At 44.9% G+C, this 22,093-nt stretch overlaps 1 protein-coding gene across 2 annotated transcripts in view; it reads left to right on the top strand.

The window, feature by feature from the left end:
• The window catches only part of TMC8 (transmembrane channel like 8), a 28,857-nt gene extending 7,497 nt beyond the window's left edge, over window positions 1-21,360 (top strand). The window contains exons 4-16 of one of the 2 annotated variants that reach the window (XM_040331055.1): window positions 490-630; window positions 1,211-1,284; window positions 3,205-3,344; window positions 4,833-4,980; window positions 7,454-7,624; window positions 8,725-8,876; window positions 10,393-10,513; window positions 11,325-11,422; window positions 12,766-12,949; window positions 14,688-14,818; window positions 16,240-16,398; window positions 18,067-18,145; window positions 20,972-21,360. In XM_040331055.1, coding sequence (XP_040186989.1) covers window positions 490-630; window positions 1,211-1,284; window positions 3,205-3,344; window positions 4,833-4,980; window positions 7,454-7,624; window positions 8,725-8,876; window positions 10,393-10,513; window positions 11,325-11,422; window positions 12,766-12,949; window positions 14,688-14,818; window positions 16,240-16,398; window positions 18,067-18,145; window positions 20,972-21,064 — 1,691 coding nt within the window. In that variant the 3' untranslated portion in view covers window positions 21,065-21,360. Of the gene's footprint in view, window positions 1-489; window positions 631-1,207; window positions 1,285-3,204; window positions 3,345-4,832; window positions 4,981-7,453; window positions 7,625-8,724; window positions 8,877-10,392; window positions 10,514-11,324; window positions 11,423-12,765; window positions 12,950-14,687; window positions 14,819-16,239; window positions 16,399-18,066; window positions 18,146-20,971 lie in introns of both variants that reach the window. The other variant, XM_040331053.1, reaches the window with a different exon arrangement.
• The last annotated feature ends 733 nt before the right edge of the window (window positions 21,361-22,093 follow it).

Genomic DNA, 22,093 nt, shown 5'->3' with positions numbered 1-22,093 from the left:
TGACTGGTAAAGACATGGCCAATAAAGGAGTAGTTGATGGAAGAAGAGATGCCTGGGGAGTCAGTGTGACTGGTTGGGGCACAACTGGTAGAGGAGTGGTTGTTGGGGAGTGGTGGCTAAGGAGGGAAAAGAAGGAGGGAAATCTGTGTGACTGGTGGGGACATGGCCAATAAGGGAGCGGTTGATGGAAGAAGAGGTTCCTGAGGGATATGACTGGAGTGGTTGATGGGGGAGAGGTGTCTGGGGGGGGGGGAGGTAGTAGGGGGGCTGTGTGACTGGTGGGGACATGGCCAATAAGGGAGCGGTTGATGAAAGAGGTCCCTGGGAAGCTGGTGTGACTGGTGGGGACACAACTGGTAGAGGAGTGGTTGATGGAGTGGAGATGGGGGAGTGGCAGCAGAAAGGTGTTAATAAACAGATTGTCATTCAGTTAAAATTTAGATCGACTTAACCCAACCAAAAATATCATATTTTCCCATCATGCACCAGGGAAGTTCGGTTCCAGTATCAGCTCCTATTTCTCCTTCCTGCGTTTCCTGATGCTGCTGAATTTCATATCATTTCTTCTTACCACCGGCCTGGTCATCATTCCCACCGCGTCCCTCAAAGGCTCCACTCACCGTCTTCATGGTAAGAGGTCTTTCTTTTGTTGTAGAGGATTGTTGTAGCCCGGGGCTGCTGTTAGAAACCACGGGGCCCTATACGGCCAACCCCAAATAAACACAGTTTACTATGCTTCAGTTATGAATGTACCAATATGAGTGATCAGTACCAATCACTCAATGCGTTCATTCAGGAAAGGAAGGGGCTGGTAAATAAGGCATATTTACTGGATTCTTCCACCACTCTCCTTCCTGAAGGATCCTATTGTTTCTTTGCAGGAAAGGGGAGGAGAGAAGCCGGCAGCACTATGGGGGTGGGGGGGGGGCACTATGCCTCACACAGGGGGGCAAGAACATTTAAAATACCCAGCTGCTGGGCCCACCTACTGGCCTGGGCCCCGTACAGGAGGACTGGTGGTACCCCCTAATCCATGGCCCTAACTGTAGCTGAGATTACCTGTCCTTAACAGCCAATCAGAATCCTCCTTGAATAGTCTAAATGTCATGAAATGTAAGACAGAATGTGCTGATGTGGCCGACACGCAAAGGGATCCTCTTATGATATCATTTTGATATTGTCTTTATATTTTTCATTCTCTTCCCAGCAGCACCTTGTGGAAACGTGACTTCCTTACCCATTAGATCCTTTCATGATGCTCTACTGGACGTCTTCACCGGAGAAGTGGGTGACATCAATCAATAAATCCCCGTACAGTACTAAGGCAATAGATGGCGCCGTTCCACGAATGTCGATGACTTGTCTTCATTAAAAAAATAAAAATAAATAACACATCACACTCCCATATACATATTACAATAACCCCCCCCCCCCCAATATATATAAAGGTGATACAGTGAATTTACCCCCTATCGCCCTCCTCTTTCTCTTACCCCCTCTCACCCTCCTTCTCTTTTACCTCCTCTCGCCCTCCCCATTCTCCTACCCCCCTATCTCTCTCTTAGCCCCCTCACCCTCCCCTTTCTCTTATCCCCCTTTTCCCCCCATCTCTCTTACCCCCTCTCGCCCTCCTCTTTCTGTTACCCCCTCTCACCCTCCCCTCTCTCACCCTCCCTCTCTTTTACCCCCCCTCTCTCTCTCTTTCTTACCCCCTTTATCTTTCTCTCTTACACCTCTTTCTCTCTTACCCCTCTTTCTCTCTCTTTTAGCCCCCTCACCCTCCCCTCTCTCTTAGCCCCCTTGCCATCCCCTCTCTCCCCCTCCCTCTCTTTTACCCCACTCTTGCCCTCACCACTCTCCTACCCCCCTCTATCTCTCTCTTTCTTACCCTCTTTTTCTCTCACTCTCTTACCCCTCTCTCTCTTACCCCCTCACCCTTCCCTCTCTCTTACCCCCTCTCACCCTCCCCACTCTCTTACCCCCCTCTCGCCCTCCTCTTTCTCTTACACCCTCTCACCCTCCCCTCTCTTACCATCCCTCTCTTTTACCCCCTCTCACCATCCCCTCACTTACCATCCCTCTCCTTTACCCCCTCTCTCCCTCCCCACTCTCTTACCCACCTCTCTCTCTCTTAGCCCTCTCACCCTCCCCACTCTCTTAGCCTCCTCGCCCTCCCCTCTCTCTTAACCCTCCACCCTCCTCTCTCTCTTACCCCCTTTTGTACTCCCCTTTCTCTTACCCCATCTTGCCCTCCTCTTTCTCTTACCCTCTCTCACGCTCCCCTCTCTCACCCTCCCTCTCTTTTACTCCCTCTCGTCCTCCCTACTCTCACCTTCCCCTTTCTTACCCTCCCTCTCTTTTACCCCCCTCACCCTCCCCTCTCTCCTACCCCCTCCCGCCCTTCCCTCTCTCTTACTCCTTCTCACCCTTCCCTCTCTCTTACTCCTTCTCACCCTTCCCTCTCTCTTACCCCTCTCACCCTTCCCTCTCTCTTACCCCTTTCACCCTCCCCTCTCTCTTACCTAGGGTGACCAGACATCCCCGGTTTCTGGGGACAGTCCCTGGATTGAGGATACTGTCCCCGGACCAAGCCTGTCCCTGGATTTGTCCCTGGATTGGAATTGAACAGGGGCTGGGGCAATTTCAAAGACAATCAGTGCAGAATAGAATTTTTTTTATCGGAATTACCCTGCTCCTACTAGCTTAGGGGTTGTATTTTTTTCCATTATCTGTGCCCCTTTCTGATGATCATGGGCTGGTCAGAGCGGAAGGAATATTTCTTCAGTTTCGGGCGCATACCCATCCAGCTCCGCTCGCATGTTCTTCTGCCTTGGCTTAAGTCCCGGCCAGCCGCCTGCCTGCTTATCTTCCTCTGCTCCCCACCCAGTAGTAGGCGGGGCCCATAGAGTAAGACTTGACATGCTGTGAGGCAGGCGGCGACGATGGACAGAGAGTCGCTGATTTCCGCCATTACTAGTAAAAAAAAAAAAAAAACATGTCCCCGGATCTCATTTTAAAAATCTGGTCACCTTACTCTTACCCCCTCTCGCCCTCCCCACTCTTATACCCCCTCTCTCTCTCTCTTAGCCCCATCCCACACACATACACACAAGTGTTTGAGTTGTGGGGTGCACACCCTAATGCCATAGGCTGTGCACACTTATGTCTATAAAATATAACATTGTCTGATCTCTTATCTTTTAGGGCTTCATGGAAGACACTTACCTTTTCTATGGACATTACAGTGAGATGACGGGATCAGAATCTTCATTCAATACCCGGGTGGCTTACCTGCTCACCCCTCTCCTCTTCTTGTCTCTGTGTGGGCTTGGCCTCCTGCAGAGGTAGGATCTGATTTATAATCAAAGTTGCCAACAAGCCCTTTGTAGGCATGGCAGATGTTTACCCCCTTCTCCGTCTTCCATCACTTACTTCTTCAAACCATGTTGGGGTGGCTGAGCTTTCTCACATGTGATTGGAGAATTTAACCGTTTTCTGCTCATAGGGCATATATATATATATATACACACACACAGCCTCAAAAACAGGCGTTTATTACCATATCCTGGTATTATATTTTTCAGCCGTCAATCAGCTTTACTGTAATAGTGATACAAGAGCTTTACAGCAACCCGATCACTTTTACAGCACTGCCATTCCTAGGCTCTCCTGTTCCACCGGTTGTGTCAGCTGCCCACAGAGGAGATGGAGGAACATACTTTCCCCCATCTCCTCTGTGACTAATGAAGCCAAAAGGGATGATGATTTTGAAGTTGTCATTATCAGTTTTAGAGCTATCTTTCCCTGGCTGATACAGCCAAGGAAACAGCCCATAAAACACATCTGTGCTTGATCAGATGCTTTGAAGGGCAGAGAAGGGATCAGGGGTCTAATAGACCCATGATATCTCCATAAAGAGTACCTGTCACTGCCCAAAGGGGCTTGTCATAGCAATAAAGTAGGCAAGTAGGCAGGCAGCTGGTGCTGCCGACAGCAGGCAGAGTAGCAAGGTCAGGCAGGCCGGGTCATTGACAGACGGGATGGATCAGGTACAGGGCACAGACAGGAACGTGGTCAGTAGTTATGCGGGGTCTGGAACCGTTCAGTGGAACAGAAGCCAAGGAGCAGACAGAAGCGGGGTCAGGGGACCAGCCGAGGTCGATGCAGGTGGAGTTCAGAGACTGGTCAAGACAAGCCAGGTCAGCAACTGGAAGCAGGATGCAGGTTCACAGGATCACAGATACACAGGAGGCTGAAGACGAAGCAGCACTGATCCTGAGCACTGGCTGTGTTTAAATAGTCTGTTTGGCACCAGCATCTGTCACAGGTGCACGCAAGCGCCGGCGCGCACGACGGCTCGAGTTCGCGCATGCGCATATTTATTAGCCAGTGCCCAATTCTTACGAGCATGAAAGGGAATATGTTTTTGCTTATGCCCAGAATGCCCAGATGAGTTATCTTTCTTACTGGTCTGGCAGCAGGGGAAGGAGGAGGGGGGGCGGAACTTGTGACGTACCTCGCTACAGCGGGAAGTGGGGCCAGAGCACCTGTCAAAAACGGGTACCCGCTCCCCCCGAAAGGGGCCAAATGTGGCACTGGAGGGGGTGGGGAGAAATTAGATAAGCGGAATTTCCAATTTTGGGTGGAACTCCACTTTAAAGAGATATCTTTCCATGTAAAGCCAGCCTTATAGGGCTCTTTGTGGTAAAAAAGCAACCAATAGGAATTCATCTTTCAGCGTCTATATAATGCAATCTTAGTGAAATATGGAATTTTGCACATTAAAGCCTGTTGGTCGTTACATTTAACTTTCTGTCCTTTTGTTGTCTCAGCACAGTGAAAGGGATAACACAAAGACGAATTCGGACCCGAGACTACCGAACCCCCATCAGCATCCGAGTGTTTGCAGGTTGGGATTTCTGTGAACGAGGAGCTGGGACGTCATCGCTTAAACAACGAAGCCTCAGCAATGACTTGAAGGTGAGCTTTGGGTGGAATTCTTTTGCCAAACACAGGAGGATGTAACGTGTCGGTGTCTATAGACGCAAATCGGTGATGGTTTTCTTAAAATGAAGATTCTCGTTGGTTTTTGTGTTACTTGCAGTTACATTCATTCATATTCATATTGTTTCTTGTGCACCCTTGTAGCCCTCTTCTGGGGGGGGTGGGGGCGGGGTGAAAAATGGCCCTCCCCACAGGATATTGCGCTACATAAGAGAACCAGAATCTTCGCTGAGTGGAAAAGTGGGATTGATAATAAAGTTGGCAGTGCCTCCACCCAGGACAGGGCCTCTGTGAATAGAGGGGATCCCCTTCCTGAGAAATAACCAAGAATCCAAAGTAATTGGAAGCAGAAGAACTACTGAAACCAGCATACAACCTTAACCATAAATATGTAGATGTACACCAATGTAGAAATAATACAAGTTTTATATAGGAAGAGATTAATAACCAATGTACAAGCAGATATTATCACCAAAGGGCCCGATTGGAGTTTTGGTGGAATTGTGCCCATATACCCGGGTATGTAATTGTCATGGATATGCAATAAAGTCTGGCAGCTTACCTGTCTCCATGTGTTGATTAGAGGCCTGACTCTCTTCCTGGCTGTCTTTTATCACCTTCCTCCCTGTATGGCTCCACCCCAGGCCATCACAGGAAGTCTATAATAACTTTTGCACTGCAGGTCTGCAGTGCTGTTCAACCGTGTTGTTAGCTTAATTTCCTGTCTGCAGTGTGCTACGTTTACCTTCCTGTGTACCGTTTTTGGCTCGTCCCTGACTTCTCCTGTTTGCCTGTGACCCTGACCTTTTGCCTGTCCCTCGGTTACCCTTGTCTGCCTGTTGCCCTGACCTCGGCTTACCCATCACTATTGCTTGTCCTGGTTGCTGCTTCCCCTCTCTGCGGAGTGTGACCTAGGGGATCCTAGGGGTCGCGACCTGGATCCAGCTGCGGTGAAGGCCATCCTCACCACTAGAGGCTCTGGTGAACACAAAGCTTGGTCTTAGACTCCACGCCCCGGGTAATCTTGGGTTCACGCTTCCTCTCTGATTGCAGCAGTCGGCTATAGGGTTCACTAGCCTGTGGTGCTTCCCTGACCCCAACGGGGTGCACTTGTCACCTGGCCACAGGTGACCTGACAATAATATTATTAATGAAGATACCTCCAGTGAATGTTGCAGGGGCCCCTGAAGATGATCGTGATGAAGCATCCGTCTGAAGACAGAATCAGTGATGGTGGGGGAGATTCTCCAATCATTGTCCAACCAGCCTGGAATGGAGCTTCTCACCAACAGAAACCGTGGCGTGACACTAGAATTCAGAGTCAGCCTATCTATTCTGTTTCTTAATCCCTAGAAGCATCTGATCTGTCATGCAACCGGACCTCTAACTTAATGTGGGTCGTCGGATGCCTAACATGGCTCTAGGCGCCAGGGGTCTCCAAACTTTCTACACAAAATGCCAGTTTACTGTCCTTCAGACTTTAGGAAGGCTGGACTGTGCCCAGTGGGAGTAAACAGTGCCCCATCTTCGGTATTAGGTGGAGAAATAATTGGTGCCAGTGGGAGGAGTAGTGCCCTGTTGCTGGTATCAGTTAGAGGAATGGCACCCCATTGTAGGTGTTAGTAGGAGGAATAGTGCCCCATCGTTGGTGTCAGTGGAAGGAATAGTGCCCCATTGTTGGTGTCAGTGGAAGGAACAGTGCCCTATTGTTGGTGTCAGTGGGAGTAGTGCCCCATGATTAGTATCAGTGGAAGGAATACTGCTCCATTGTTGGTGTCAGTAGAAGGAATAATGGCTCCTGGGCTGCAGTTTGGAAACTCCCTGCTCTAGGCCGTGGTTTTTACTGAGCCCTAAGCTAAAACTAGCTATAGAGTCCCAGACCTGAAGGGACAGGGTTAACTAGAATAACAGGAGCTGTATAAAAAAATCCATTGCAATTAACAGGTTCACCTACTAACATACAGCAAGGTGTCCACTACACACAAACCTCACTATCTGGTATAGTGCATATGAGATAACAACAAGGGGTGAGATATACTTCTGTCACTAGTCTTTAAATATACTATATACACCCAGAAGATATGGGTAACAATAGTAAACTAATAAATGCAGGAACACTTGCCAAATAATCCCTGCTTCTGGTCTGGATTCAGCAGCAGATCTTCCATGGAAGGACATGCAGTGCCAGACCCCCTCTCCCTAATTCCTTCCTCTGGGGTTTCCTACCCAGCAACCCAGAGACAGGAAGTGCTATACATAATTAACTCTGTTATTTTAAGCAGCCAGGTAATTACAAATACAGACAGTAGAGGGCAACAGTTACCTACACAAACCTCACACAAGTACATGCTTTATATTCAGTATTTATAATTATTTTTAGATTTTTGTGTCTTTTGAACAAGGCGGATTATTAGAAAGTCTTTGGTGTAATGATTTCCCTTCTTTTCAGTCTCACCTGGCAGAGGAGCGTTGGTATTGGGAGAACTCAAAAATGTCTGTTAATGAAAGGGTGCGTGTCCTCGTACTTCGTGTCCTGCTGAACTGCGTCATCCTGGCAATAATGGCGGGCGGATTCTATTGTATATATGCTGCCACTGGTATCTCTCAGGATTATGAGCAGGTAAGTACTGCAGAATCATTGAGAGCAACTCTGCCCCTTACAAAAAAAAAAATGAAAGATGCTCCCTGCTCCAGAAGACTGTTAGGGGTTGATTTATAAAAAAAATTGCCTAGCCATTCACCCAGTGACAGTGCATGTGTATTCAAAAACACGAACATGTTCACATGTAAGGCATTGATTTAAAACACCAAATACTGCATTTGGCCACTAGAGTGAGCTAAGTATCATAGGATTTTCTTATTATACTTAGCTCCATCTAGTGGCCAAATGTTTCAAATCCACGATTTTCATCTGAACAGCACAAGATACAGTATTAGCCTAAATTGATGAAGAAATTTGATTTTTCTTTTTTTGTCGAAAGTGTTTTATAACAGAAAGTAAAAATTTGAATATATTTTTTTTCAAAATTGTCGCTCTTTTTTTATTTTTTAGTGCAAAAAAATAAAAACCTCAGAGGTGATCAAATACCACCAAAAGAAAGCTCTTTTTGTGGGAATAAAGGACATCTATTTTGTTTGTGTATAGCGTAGCACGACCGCGCAATTATCAGTTAAAGTAACGCAGTGCTGTTTCGCAAAAAAAAAGGGCTTGGTCAGGAAGAGTGTAAAATCTTCCGGGGCTAAAGGGGTTAAAAAAGGGGCATAGAGGAGCTTAATTGAACTAAATGTATTCACCCTTATGCCTTGTGCACAGGGGCTGAATGTCAGGAGACAATGGCCGGTTTAATGAAAAAACGTCCGACTTTCGGCCCGTGTGTATGGCAGCCGGTCCGACAGACATGCTGGAAAATCAGCAGCCGATCAGCTCTCTCAGCCATTGGCTCAAGTGTTCTGGCGGGGGGAAACCATCTCGCTGGGTTGAACGAAAAAAAAAACAAATAGTGTGTACCAGGCTTTAAGAAGAGGCAACCTTGGACTGTTGATCCAGGGAATATCCAATAGGATTTTTCCTTTGTTAGAGGAAATTGGATTGGATTTAATAGTTTTTTTTTTCACCTTCCTCTGGGTCATCTGTGGGTTCAGGGGTTTTATTTTATTGAATTATTTTTGTTGGTCTTTTTTTCATCCTGTCTATGTGACTATTTTTTCTTTGCCCTGCAGAAGTCAGGTAGTCCAGTTGCCGGACTGGTGATCCAGTATCTCGCCCAGATTGTTATGTCACTGGTTCTCTTTATCTTGCCCCAGTTCTTCATACTGCTGGTGAAATTTGAGGGTCAGTCCCCCCGTGTGGAGATCACCCTCATCCTCATCAGGTCAGTCATACAAATGATTGTAGATTCATTATACCGCATATACCAACCACATTCATACCTCTGCCCTCACCAAACAAACAGTACAAATGTATTCATTGAATGACACCACCTTCCCACCAACCCCATCATCTTCTCACCCTTCCCATCGACCTCATCTCCGCCTTACCCTTCCACCAACCTCATCACTTCATTACTCTTCCCACCAACTCCATCACCTCGTTATCCCTCCCACCAACCCCATCATCTTCTCACCCTTCCCATCGACCTCATCTCCGCCTTAGCCTTCCACCAACCTAATCACTTCATTACTCATCCCACCAACTCCATCACCTTGTTATGCTTCCCACCAACCCCATCACTGCATCACCCTTCCATCACTTCATTACTCTTCCCACCAACTTCATCACCTCGTTATCCTTCCCACCAATCCCATCACCGCATAACCCTTTCATCACTTCATTACTCTTCCCACCGAATTCCATCATCGTCACACCCTTCCCATCAACCTCATTACTGCATCACACTTCCATTTATCCCACCATTGCCTTACCCTTCCACAAACTTTATCACTTCATTACTCTTCCCACCAACTCCATCACCGCCTTACCCTTCCCACCAACCCCATCATCGTCACACCCTTCCTATCAACCGCATCACCGCTTTACCCTTTCACCAACCTCATCACTTCATTATTCTTCCCGCCAAGTTCATCACCTTGTTATCCTTCCCACCAACCCCTTTATCGTCTCACCCTTCCCATCAACCTCATCACAGCCTTACTCTTCCACCAACCTCATCACTTCATCACTCTTCCCACCAACTCTATAACCTTGTTATTCTTCCCACCAGCCCCATCATCGTCTCACCCTTCCCATCAACCTCATCACCGCCTTACCCTTCCACCAACCTCATCACTTCATTACTCTTCCCACCAACTCCATCACCTCGTTATCCTTCCCACCAACTTCATCACCGCATCACCCTTCCATCACTCCATTACTCTTCCCACCAACCCCATCACCTCGTTATCCTTGCCACCAACCCCATCACTGCATCACCCTTTCATCACTTCATTACTCTTCCCACCAACTCCATCATCATCACACCCTTCCCATCAACCTCATCACCGCATCACACTTCCATTTATCCCACCATTGCCTTACCCTTCCACAAACTTTATCACTTCATTACTCTTCTCACCAACTCCATCACCGCCTTACCCTTCCCACCAACCCCATCATCGTCTCATCCTTCCCATCAACCTCATCACCGCCTAACCCTTCCTCCAACCTCATCACCGCCTTACCCTTCCACCAACCTCATCACTTCATTACTCTTCCCACCAACTCCATCACCATCATACATAGAATACTTTTTGGTAAAGCACCTCCAAGGCATTGGGGGAAGAGGGGGTACCTGGGGCTGGGGGCCCTGTTAGGTAGGCTGTACAGGGCCCCATGATTACCAATGGCAGCGCTACTAACAGACATGTTTCACCTTTATACTCCTTGCCCAGGTGTGTCTTCCTCAGGCTCGGAGCTCTGGGAATTTTCTTCTTTTCCCTGGGTCAGAAGTTTCTGTGCCTGGGTGGCAGTCAGGCGCCCTGTAAGACCTGCGGATACAACTCACAATTTAAGGTAAAGCATGGTATGTTGTGTGTGGATTTTGGAGACCTTCTCCAGGAACCCCGGTAAGGCTCCTATCCCCTCCCCCCCAAAGGGGGTGATCCCTCCAGCAGAGTATCCAGTTACATGTTGGCAGTATTTCCCCAGGGATTGACCTCCCCAGGGCTTGGAGGCAGCCGCCACTTTTATGTTGGTTGACCTGTAGCGGGCAGGACCTCTGGGGGGGGCGGGGGCTCACGTGTAAGTTGCCCATACAGATTTTTTGTAAAGGTGAACTTACACTTTAAGGACACAGGAAATCATACAAACACTGTAACATTTGGCACCGGGCTGGCTCGAATAGGAGGAGCTAGGGGAAACAAGAGCCCTCGGCCCCCGAAGGAAGCAGTGGGCTGGCTCTTGGGAGGAGTTATGCAAATATCAGAATGCTCTGATGAGTGGGTGTCAGTCTGGAGGAGTGGGCGTTCCCAAGCAGGCTGTATTTGAATACAGACCACCCTAGGTAATGCCCACATGTGATGCTGGGCCTCCATGATTGATAAATTGAAATCCAATGAATAAAAGGGGCGGACCAAAGACCGGCTGGGGAGGAAAGAGCTAGATGCTGGGCGTCCTCCAGCCAGGCAGTCGGGCAGACTCTATCTGATTGGCTGCAGCTTCTAATGCACATTGTGAGAAGCTCTCAGTGTGCAGTGATACCAGAGGAGGACATTTCAGTGCAGGAGAGGAGCCGGTACACCTGTGCAAGACTGATTGAAGGATTTAAATACAGATCTTGTACATTTTGCTCTCATTGGATATGTTTGGTCTCTTCTCTGTACAGTGCTGGGAGACGTCGTTGGGACAGGAATTCTACAAGCTCTCCGTGCTCAACTTCCTAGAACTGGTGATGGAGTTCCTGCTTGTCCAGCTTCCCCGCAGGTAGAAATCCCCCAATCAGTGAGCAGGGTTAGGTAATGTGGGATATTCAGTTATCGCCAGGTGACCAATCAGAGACCATTGGCAGGGCCGCCATCAGGGGGGTACAGGCAGTACACCTGTAAGGGCCCCGGATGGCATCCCCCTTTTTTTTTTTTCATCAGCACCTAAAGCCCCCCCCCCCCCCTGGCCTCCAAAGGGCTTAGTGGTCCCCAGGGCCCCTGATGGCATCCCCTTTTTTTTTTATTAAAAAATATATATATATATATATATATATATATATATATATATATATATATATATATTTTTTTTATTTTTATTTTTTTTCGTCAACACCCAAAGCCCCCCCACCTCTAAGGGGCCCGGTGGTCACCAGGGCCCCCCGGATGGCACCCCCCTTTTAAAAAAAAAAATGTTTGTTCGTCAGCACTAGGCAACCGCGCTAAACTAATTCAGGCCTTGCTCTATGTTACTCAACTAAAAAAAAGTAAAAAAAATATTGTGCAAATAAAAAAATAATAATTCTCCTCCCCAGATCACATCAAAATGTATAAATATATAAATGTATATATTATAATATATTTATATAAATGTGTATATATATATATATATATATGTATAAATAAATGTATATATTATAATGTATAATATATATAATTATAATATATAATATATTTATATAAATGTATATATAAATAAATGTACAAATAAATATTCTCATAAATTGCAAACATTCAAAACAAAAACAAAAAAAAATATTTTAAATATGTTAATATGTCATAAAGTGCAAGTGTTCAAACAGTAAATATGTGTGTTAGTCCAAATTCATCAAATAGAAAAAAAAATCAACAATAAAGACAAAAAAACAATCAGAAAGGTCAAAAGTTCATAAATAAATTGTAATAAAAGACCTTTTTTTTTCTAGCTTATGATAAACATATAGAAAAAAATGTGCTTCAACAATAAATTTGTGCAAAGCAGAAAAGGAAGGTTATGCAACCAGTGTCCGCCACCTTCACAGGGAGGCAGGCACTCACCTAAAAAAAATAAAATAAAAAAAGGTATCAATCTTTAGTAACATACACAGTCCAATCAGAATCTGATGGAATCGTTCCCAATCTGCATTCACAATCACATAGACCAGTGTGGGATTCGCAAGCTCAGGCTGCCAACAGGGAGTGCTTGTACGGGATGATGTCACTCGCTGCCTCCGCCCTACGTGTTTCGCCATCTGTCGTCATCGGGAGCACAGTGCTGAATAACAAAAAATGGCCTGGTCATGAAGGCGGTAAAACCTTTCCGGAGTCAGAGTGGGTAACCTATTTCTCCTTTTCTCCTCCATCCAGGTTCCTGGTCTCCAGGTCGCAGTGCCGTGTGGTCCGTTGGTTCGGCAAGGAAAAATTCTGTCTCTCCCAGAATGTCCTGGACACGGTGTACAGCCAGACGCTGGTGATGGGGGGAATGTTCTACGCCCCCTTACTTCCACTTCTCAACCTCATCTTCATCTTCATCACCTTCTATATTAAAAAGGTGAGAGGGCAGATCCTGTTTTATAAACCCCAAAAAAGACGCGATTCGCTTAAAGGGAAGGTCCAGTCTTTGCAAAGATCTTTCGTTTTACACGTTAAAGAGATCAGCCTGATGTATCAAACTTTTAAGGGTAGATTCAAGATTTGGGGTCTTTCAGACCCCAGATCTCTCCATAAAGAGGACCTGTCATGCTGTATTGGTATTGCAAGAGATGTTTGCATTCCTTACTATAACAATAAAAGTGATAAAAAAACTTATTTTTTTAAGGGACTGTATAAAATAGCATCCCCGTCCCCGCGTGCTCGCGCGCACACAGTGGTGAGGGTATCCATCGGTCACACCCACATATGTAAAGGTGTTCACACCATGCATGTGAGGTATCCCTTCAAACGTCTGAGCGAGAGCAATAATTCTAGCGCTGGGCCTCCTCTGTAACTCTAAACTGTAGAAATTTTTAAAGCGTTGTATAGGTTTTTTTTTTTTAAACAGAAGGCACCCTATGGAAATTTAGTACTGTAGTTTGGCGCCATTCCACGAGTATTCACAATTTTAAAGCATGATATGTTTGGTATCTATTTACTCGCTATAACATCATCTTTCACATTATACAAAAACTTTGGGGTTTAGCCAGTGACATAAAAAAATTGCATTTTATTCTCTAAGGTCTCTGTTAAAAAAAATATATATATATATATATATAAAATAAAAAAAAATGTATAAATAAATAAATTAAAATATATATATAGTTTGGAGGTAATTTTGTAGCAAAAAAAAGGTGGGGTAAATTATATATATATATATATAATTATACATTTTATATATATATATATGATTTTTTTATTTTTTATTCATTAAATTGTATTCATACAAAAAAAAAAGAATTGCGTTTAAAAAACCACTGCGCAAAACCATATGACATAAAAAATGTCATTTTATTCTCTAAGGTCTCTGAAAAAAAATATATAAATAATAAATACCAGCAAATATATATATATATATATATATAAAATGTGAAAAACGTGCGAAAATTACTTTAAAGTACACGGAGCAATCAAAGTGTCATGGATATGCAATAAAGTCTGGCAGCTTACCTGTCTCCATGTGTCCATTAGAGGCCTGACCCTCTTTCTGTCTGCCTTTTATCACCTTCCTCCCTGTATGGCTCCACCTTAGGCCATCCCAGGAGGCCTATATTAACCACTGCACTGCTAGACTGCTTTGCTGTTCAACCTTTGTTTGTAGCTTGTTCCTGTCTGCAGTGTGCTACGTTTACCTTCCTGTGTACCGACCTTGGCTCGTCTCTGACTTCTCCTGTTTGCCTGTTTCCCTGACCCTTGGCCTGTTCCTTGATTACCCTTGTCTGCCTGTTGCCCCGACCCCGGCTTACCCATCACTATCGCTTGTTCTGGTTGCTGCTTCCCCTCTCTCCCTGCGGAGCGCGACCTTGGGGACCCCAGGGGTCGCGACCTGGATCCAGCTGCGGCGAAGGCCATCCTCACCACCAGAGGCTCTGGTGAACACAAAGCTGGGTCTTAGACTCCGCGCCCTGGGGAATCTTGGGCTCACGCTTCCTCTCTGATCGCAGCAGCCGGCCATAGGGTTCACTACCCTGTGGTGCATCCCTGACCCCAACAGGGTGCACTTGTCACCTGGCTACAGGTGACCTGACACAAAGTTTACATGAACACACACTGTACTTTCCTTGTAACGTCTTTCTTTGGTGTCGCCCCCCCTGCAGTATTCTCTGTACCGGCTCTGTGACGTGTCCAAGAGGCTGTACCGAGCCTCCACCATGAGGATCATTTTTTGCTTTGTCCTTCTTTTGGGGCTCATCACCGTCTTCCTGCCTTTGATTTATCTTGTGACCAGGTGGGTGAAGGGGGAAAAAAATATTTTTGGAGGGAACGAGATTGTGTATTGTGCGGGGGTGATATATAAGAGTCCACATAAGAGGACTTTCTCAGGGCTTCTGAGGAAGTCTGAGGAAGTCCCAATTGGACGACACGCGTAAAAGGGCAGAACCCTAGTGACGTTATAATGCTAATTATATTTTTCTATTTGATTAAAATTGTGATTTGGTGCTCTGTAATGCTGATTCCCTCTACACCTAAGTGTATAGGGAGCTGATGGACATGTCTGAGTGATCCCCGTAGTGGTGGCTGCAATTTTTAAGCTGTCAAGCTGCCTTTCCTATCATTGGGCCTGCCTTTCATGGAGCTGGATGGGAGGAGTATATAACAAAGTGTATGTGGGCGGGGCTCAGCGCCCGAACGAGGGGGACTCTGGAGTGAACTCTCACTAGCGCCCCCCAGTGGCAACATGAATCGGCAGCACTGTAGATTAAAAGTGAGACTCCTCCAAGGGGTGGTGACCCAGTAGACTAGCGGCTTACATCTTAGCAAATCAGTCCCCAAAACGCCCCTGACCTAGACTCAGTTCCTTTTTTATACGTTTTGTCCAGCAGAGGGCGGTACTCTTTGGAAAAGCCCGGGAAAACTTGTCCAGCAGAGGGCTGTACTCCTTAGAAAAGCCCAGGAAAACTTGTCCAGCAGAGGGTGGTACTCTTTAGAAAAGCCCAGGAAAACTTGTCCAGCAGAGGGCGGTACTCCTAAGAAAAGCCCGGAAAAAAGTGTCCATCAGAGGGCGGTACTCCTTAGAAAAGCCCGGGAAAACTTGTCCAGCAGAGGGCGGTACTCCTTAGAAAATCTCAGGAAAACTTGTCCAGCAGAGGGCAGTACTCCTAAGAAAAGCCCAGGAAAACCTGTCCAGCAGAGGGCGGTACTCCTAAGAAAAGCCCAGGAAAACTTGTCCATCAGAGGGTGGTACTCCTTAGAAAAGGCAGGAAAACCTGTCCAGCAGAGGGCGGTACTCCTAAGAAAAGCCCGGGAAAACTTGTCCAGCAGTGGGCGGTACTCCTTAGAAAAGCCCATGAAAACTTGTCCATCAGAGGGCGGTACTCCTTAGAAAAGCCCATGAAAACTTGTCCATCAGAGGGCGGTACTCCTTAGAAAAGCCCATGAAAACTTGTCCATCAGAGGGCGGTACTCCTTAGAAAAGCCCGGGAAAACCTGTCCAGCAGATGGTGGTACTCCTAAGAAAAGCCCGGGAAAACCTGGTCAGCAGAGTTGACCTATACCTTAACCAAATCAGGGCAATATTAACTAAGCAGTGCAACGTACACAGCAGAAAATACACTTAACCCCGAAGGTACTAAACATAACCAGCACAGAGCCAAGAGTATTTGAATTGTTGAACTTTTCTTACTCGCTACTTTTATAAATCATTCACAGTATCCGTCCATCTCACTCCTGTGGCCCGTTTGCTGAATACAACACTCCCTGGGAGGCCCTTCAGAACAGCACTCGCTCAGCGCTGCCCCCTACAGTCCTCACAGTGTTGAGATATGCCACCTCAGAGCCCAGCGCCTACACCCTGCTCTTTGTACTTTGGTAAGTTACAAGATTTAACCATTTCCTCTCTCTTAACCCCCCTATGGACCAGAGCAAATAACAAACATGTAATACTTACCTGCTCTGTGTAATGTTTTTTTTCACAGAGTAGCCCCGATCCTCCTCCTCCTCCTGCGGGGCTCCTGCAGGTGCTCCAGGCATCTCCCTCCCACCGAGGGCCCCCATAGCAAGCAGCTTGCTATGGTGGCACCTGAGCAGGCTCGCTCCCAAGCTGCTGTCTTAGTTTTATTTGTTTTTTAGCTTTTTTCGGAATTTGGAATTCCGAAATTTGAAAATTTGGGAATTAGAAAATTTGGAATTCGGAATTCGAAATTCGGAAATTCTAACATTTTCGAATTCGAATTTTCGTATTTTCGTTCCGATTTTCTAATTTCCGAATTTTCGAAATTCAGAATTCCAGATTTTCTAATTTCTGAATTTCCACAGAAGGTTTTTCCCCCTTAATGCATTGAATGCGTTAAGGTGAAAAACCTTGAGACTTTAAACGTCCTTTAAACCTTTACAACCACTTTAAAAAGGTTCTTTAGGGCCAGATTCACTAAAAATTTCCGCGGCGTAACGTATGTCCTTTACGTTACTCCGCCGCAAGTTTTCATCGTAAGTGCTTGATTCACAAAGCACTTGCGTGTAAACTTGCGGCGGCGTAGCGTAAAGCCGTCCGGCGCAAGCCCGCCTAATTCAAATGGGGCGGGGACCATTTAAATTAGGCGCGTTCCCGCGCCGGACGTACTGCGCATGCTCCGTTTTGAAATTTCCCGCCGTGCTTTGCGCGAAATGACGTCGCCCCGACGTAATGTTTTGAACGGCGACGTGCGTAACGTACTTTCGTATTCCCGGACGACTTACGCACAAAAAAAAAAAAATTGAAATTCGACGTGGGAACGACAGCCATACTTTAACATGGGCTGTCTATTGTTACACCACCTAACTTTGCGACGCGAAAAGCCAACTAGCGACGACGTAAGAGAATGCGACGAACGCGCGTACCTTCGTGGATCGCTGTAAACAGCTAATTAGCATACCGGACGCGGAAAACGACGCGATCTCCACCCACCGGCCGCCGAAGTATTGCATCCTAAGATCCGAAGGCGTACGAAGCCATACGCCTGTCGGATCTTAGCCAAATGCCGTCGTATCTTTGTTTGTGAATTACAAATAAAGATACGACGCGGCAAATTTAAAAGTACGCCGGAGTATCAGCAGATACTCCGGCGTACTTCTTCTCTGAATCTGGCCCACAGTATTTGGTCTTATCTTCGGATTTTCGAATTTTCGGACTTACATTTTTTTTTTGAATTTTCAGATTTTTGAATTTTGATCATAAAGAATGACCCAAAAAAGAAAAAAAAACACACAAACAAATGAAACAAAAACAAGCACATTTTTCGGCAGTGCACATGTCTAAAATAAAGGAAATAAAACCTGAAAAAGAGAAAACAAATGCAGCCACCACATCTACACATCGGTAATATTCTGCGATATATGAAATTTCTGTCATTTAATACCGATCACGCCTAGTTTTGTTTCAAAAATCCAAAAATTCTAAAAAATATTTAAGTCCGAAAATTCGAAAATCCGAAGATAAGACCAAATACTAAAGAACCTCTTCTGTGAATATTTCTGATGTTTTTCACCCCTGTCTTGCAGCCTCGCGCTCACTGCCCTTGCGTCCCGGGTGCGTCAGAACGAGAAGGATGTGGAGCAGCTGAAGGATCTTTTGTCCAATGTAAGTCTGTGGACAGGCACGGTTCTCTTGGCTCCTATTGATTTTATTTCTGCCAGTCTAATGGCGCCCATATACCCTCACCGGACACTTTATTGGGCATCTCATCCTCCTCTGCATCACAGGGTCTTCCGCCGTGTGTCTCCTCCCTCCTCCTCCTCCTATAGGATCGCCTATCCTTTCAGCCAATCGGGTGACGGGTCTCATGACCCACTTCCTGATTTTGGCCGGGAGGAGGATCAGTGTGAAAATAGAGAATATTCATTCGCTAATATCGCCCAACTGGGTGGGCTCGGGGCGAAGTGCTCTGCGCCCCAAGCCCATCCTTTTTTTGAAGCCTATTAGAGCCTCCGATTCTGAAATTAAACAAAAAAACACCCCCCACCATTGGAATTCATGTGTCCGGTGCCCTGCATGTAGATTAGGGGGTGGACGCATGGATAGGGGGGGGGGGCGCATCCCGTGTGCCCCTAATAGACGGGCCGCCACTGGTTGTAACGAGTGGTTATTTGTAGACGTGTGCACTGCCGAAAAAATCATTCAGTTTTGTTTATCGTTTTGTTCGTTTTATTTTTTATTTTTTTCGGGTCACTCGTTATGAAAGCAATTCATAAATTTGTACATTCGGAAATTAGAAAATTTGTAAATCTGTAAATTTGTAAATTCAAATAATGAATGCTGCATCTAAACGAATGGAACGGAATAAATAATAATAATAATTATACGTTTTTATTATTATTATTGTTATTTATTATTATTAATTTGTTATGTTCCATTCGTTTTGGATACGGCATTCATTATTTCGGATAATTCGAAACTTCGATTAAATTCGTATTCGTTACATTCACTAACAGCCAAATTTAAAAAGAAAATTCCAATACCGGTAGCTATAATTTAATAGTTAGTTATTATTAGTTAGTTATTCTTTTGAATTTTCGGATATTAGAACTAATAAAAACTAACTATTAAATTAGAGGTATTGGAATTTCCTTTCAAATTTGGCTGTTAGTGAACGTAACGAATACGAATTTATCCGAAGTTAGGAATTATCTGAAATAAGGAATGCATCATCTAAATGAATGGAACAAATTAATAATGAATAATAATAATATAAACTTTTTATTATTATTATTGTTATTTGTTATTATTAATTCGTCACTTTCCATTCGTTTAGATACGGCATTCATTATTTCGGATAATTCAAAACTTCGGATAAATTCGTATTTGTTACGTTCGCTAACAGCCAAACTTGAAAGGAAATTCCAAGACCTATAATTTCATAGTTAGTTATTATTAGTTATAAAATCCGAAAATTCAAAAGAATATCTAACTAATAATAACTAACTATTAAATTCTAGGTATTGTAATTTCCTTTGAAAATTTGTCTGTTGGTGAACGTAACGAATACGAATTTAATCGAAGTTTCGAATTATCCGAAATAATGAATGCCGTATCTAAACGAATGGAACGTAACAAATTAATAATAATAAATAATAATGAAAAAACGTATTATTATTATTATTATTATTATTAATTATTAATTTGTTCCGTTCCATTCGTTTAGATGCAGCATTCATTATTTTGGATAATTCAAAACTTCTATTAAATTCGTATTCATTACGTTCACTAACAGCCAAATTTAAAAAGGAAATTCCAATACCTATCATTTAATAGTTAGTTATTATTAGTTAGTTATTCTTTAGAATTTTCGGATTTTCTTTCTTTTCGGAATTTACGAATTTACAAATTTATGAATTTTTGAATTTACGAATTGCGAATGACCCGAAAAACTGAAAATTTTCAGATTTTCTAATTTTCAGATTTTTTTCATTTTAATATTTAAATAAAAATATTTAAATTTAAATATTCTGAAAAATGTGTTAAACGAATTTTCGTTATTTCGAATTATTCCTGAATTAAGGAATTTGTCGAAATTTGTTAAAAAAACTAATTTGGAAAACGAATTGCACACGTCAAGGGCCAGATCCTCAAACGAATTACGCCGGCGTATCTATTGATACGCCGCGTCATTTTTAAAGTTCCCGCGTCGTATCTCTGTTTTGTATCCACAAAACAAGATACGACGGAGTCTGGGCTCGATCCGACAGGCGTACGTCTTACGCTGGCCGCTAGGTGGCGTTTCCGTCGAATTCCGCGTTGAGTATGCAAATTAGCTAGATGCGGCGATCCGCGAACGTACGTCCGGCCGGAGCATTTTTTTACGTCGTTTGCGTTCGGCTTTTTCCGGCGTATAGTTACCCCTGCTATATGAGGCGTATCCTATGTTAAGTATGGCCGTCGTTCCCACGTCAAATTTTGAAAATGTTACGTTGTTTGCGTAAGTCGTTCACGAATAGGGATTTGCGTAGAATGACGTCACCGTCGTAAGCATTGGCTTTTTCCGGTTTAATTTCGAGCATGCGCACTGGGATACCCCCACGGACGGCGCATGCGCCGTTAAAAAAAAACGTCATTTAAGTCGGGACACGACGTATTAACATAAAACACGCCCCCATCACATCGATTTGAATTGCGGGCCCTTACGCCGGGAGAATTACGCTACGCCGCCGTAACTTTAGAGGCAAATGCTTTGTGAATACAGCATTTGCCTCTCAAAGTTGCGGCTGCGTATCGTTACTAGGATACGCTACGCCTGCATAAAATTACGATCCGCTACGTGGATCTGGCCCCTAGAACTTATTTGAGTTACTGCTGCCTTTCTATCATCTTGAACCTTTATTTCCAAGGTTGGAGCAATTTATCATCGTCATCGGTGGTCTTCATATTATCAGTTTAGTGATTTTTCAATATTTTTTTTTGTCGATTCAGCAAATCGAAGATAAAGAATTTCTGGTACAAAGACTGAAAGAGACAGAAGAGCGACAAAGCCATGACACAGAAGATGACTTTCATTCTTTGTGATGTGGCCGGCCGAGTTTGAAGAGCGAATGGAAATTCAGCTGACCTGGCAACTTTTCTCTCATTGCACCCAAAACCACACATTTGTTCCTGAGACTATTGTGAGAGACACACAATGGGGTTTTAACTGTGAATTAAACTCCCTTCAGTAATTGGAAGATGCCGGCTTTATTAAGGGACTGCTTGCCTTAAAGAGAAGTACCGGTGCTGTTTGCTCTCCTTTTAGCTGACCCATAGCGCTCTGTGAATCCTTTGTCATGGATTTTTATTTTTTTAATAAAAAAATATATATTTTAAATGTAAACATTTTATTTATTCAATTATTATCAACTACCACTATTGAAAAAAAAAAAAATCCTGGGGATTGCATAGGGACACAATGGATCTCTGGGATAGAAGCCACGCCCCCCAATCGCAACCAATTTGTAAAATAAAAAACAAAACTGATGTACTATATAAACTATGGCCCGGATTCACAAAGCACTTACGCCGATGTATAACAAGTTACGCCGACGTAAGTGCAAATGTGCGCCGTCGTATCTGTGCGCCAGACCCACAAACAGATATGCGCCTAAAAACAGGCTACACCCTGCCGACGTAGCTTGCTTACGCCGGCGTAGGGTGGGCACACATTTAGGCTGGGTGCATGGTGCCGCTCCCATTGATTAGCCATTCAAACATGCAAATGAGGCAAATACGGCGATTCACGAACCTGCGTGCGCCCCGACGCAGGCTACGCGAGGTGCGCGTAATTTGTACGTCCGGCGTAAAGTTATTCCCCATAAAGGAGGTGCAACTCGGCAGCAGACATGCTCAGGTCTGCACCAGGGAACACAAGCCGGCGTATTTTACGTTGGACGTGTGTCTGGCTGGGCGTAGGTTACGTTCACGCCGTACGCAGTGATCCGGCGTAGTTTAGGCAGTTGTTCCGACATGGGTGTGAGCATGCACAGGGGAATGCGTCCACGTCTCGGCGCATGCGCAGTTAGTGATTCGTATCTGTCTGGCGCTCGGACCATCATTTGCATGGGG

Source organism: Rana temporaria, chromosome 12, assembly GCF_905171775.1.
Source record: "Rana temporaria chromosome 12, aRanTem1.1, whole genome shotgun sequence".
Taxonomy (NCBI): Eukaryota; Metazoa; Chordata; class Amphibia; order Anura; family Ranidae; genus Rana; species Rana temporaria.
This window is presented reverse-complemented; position numbering and strand designations above follow the sequence as displayed.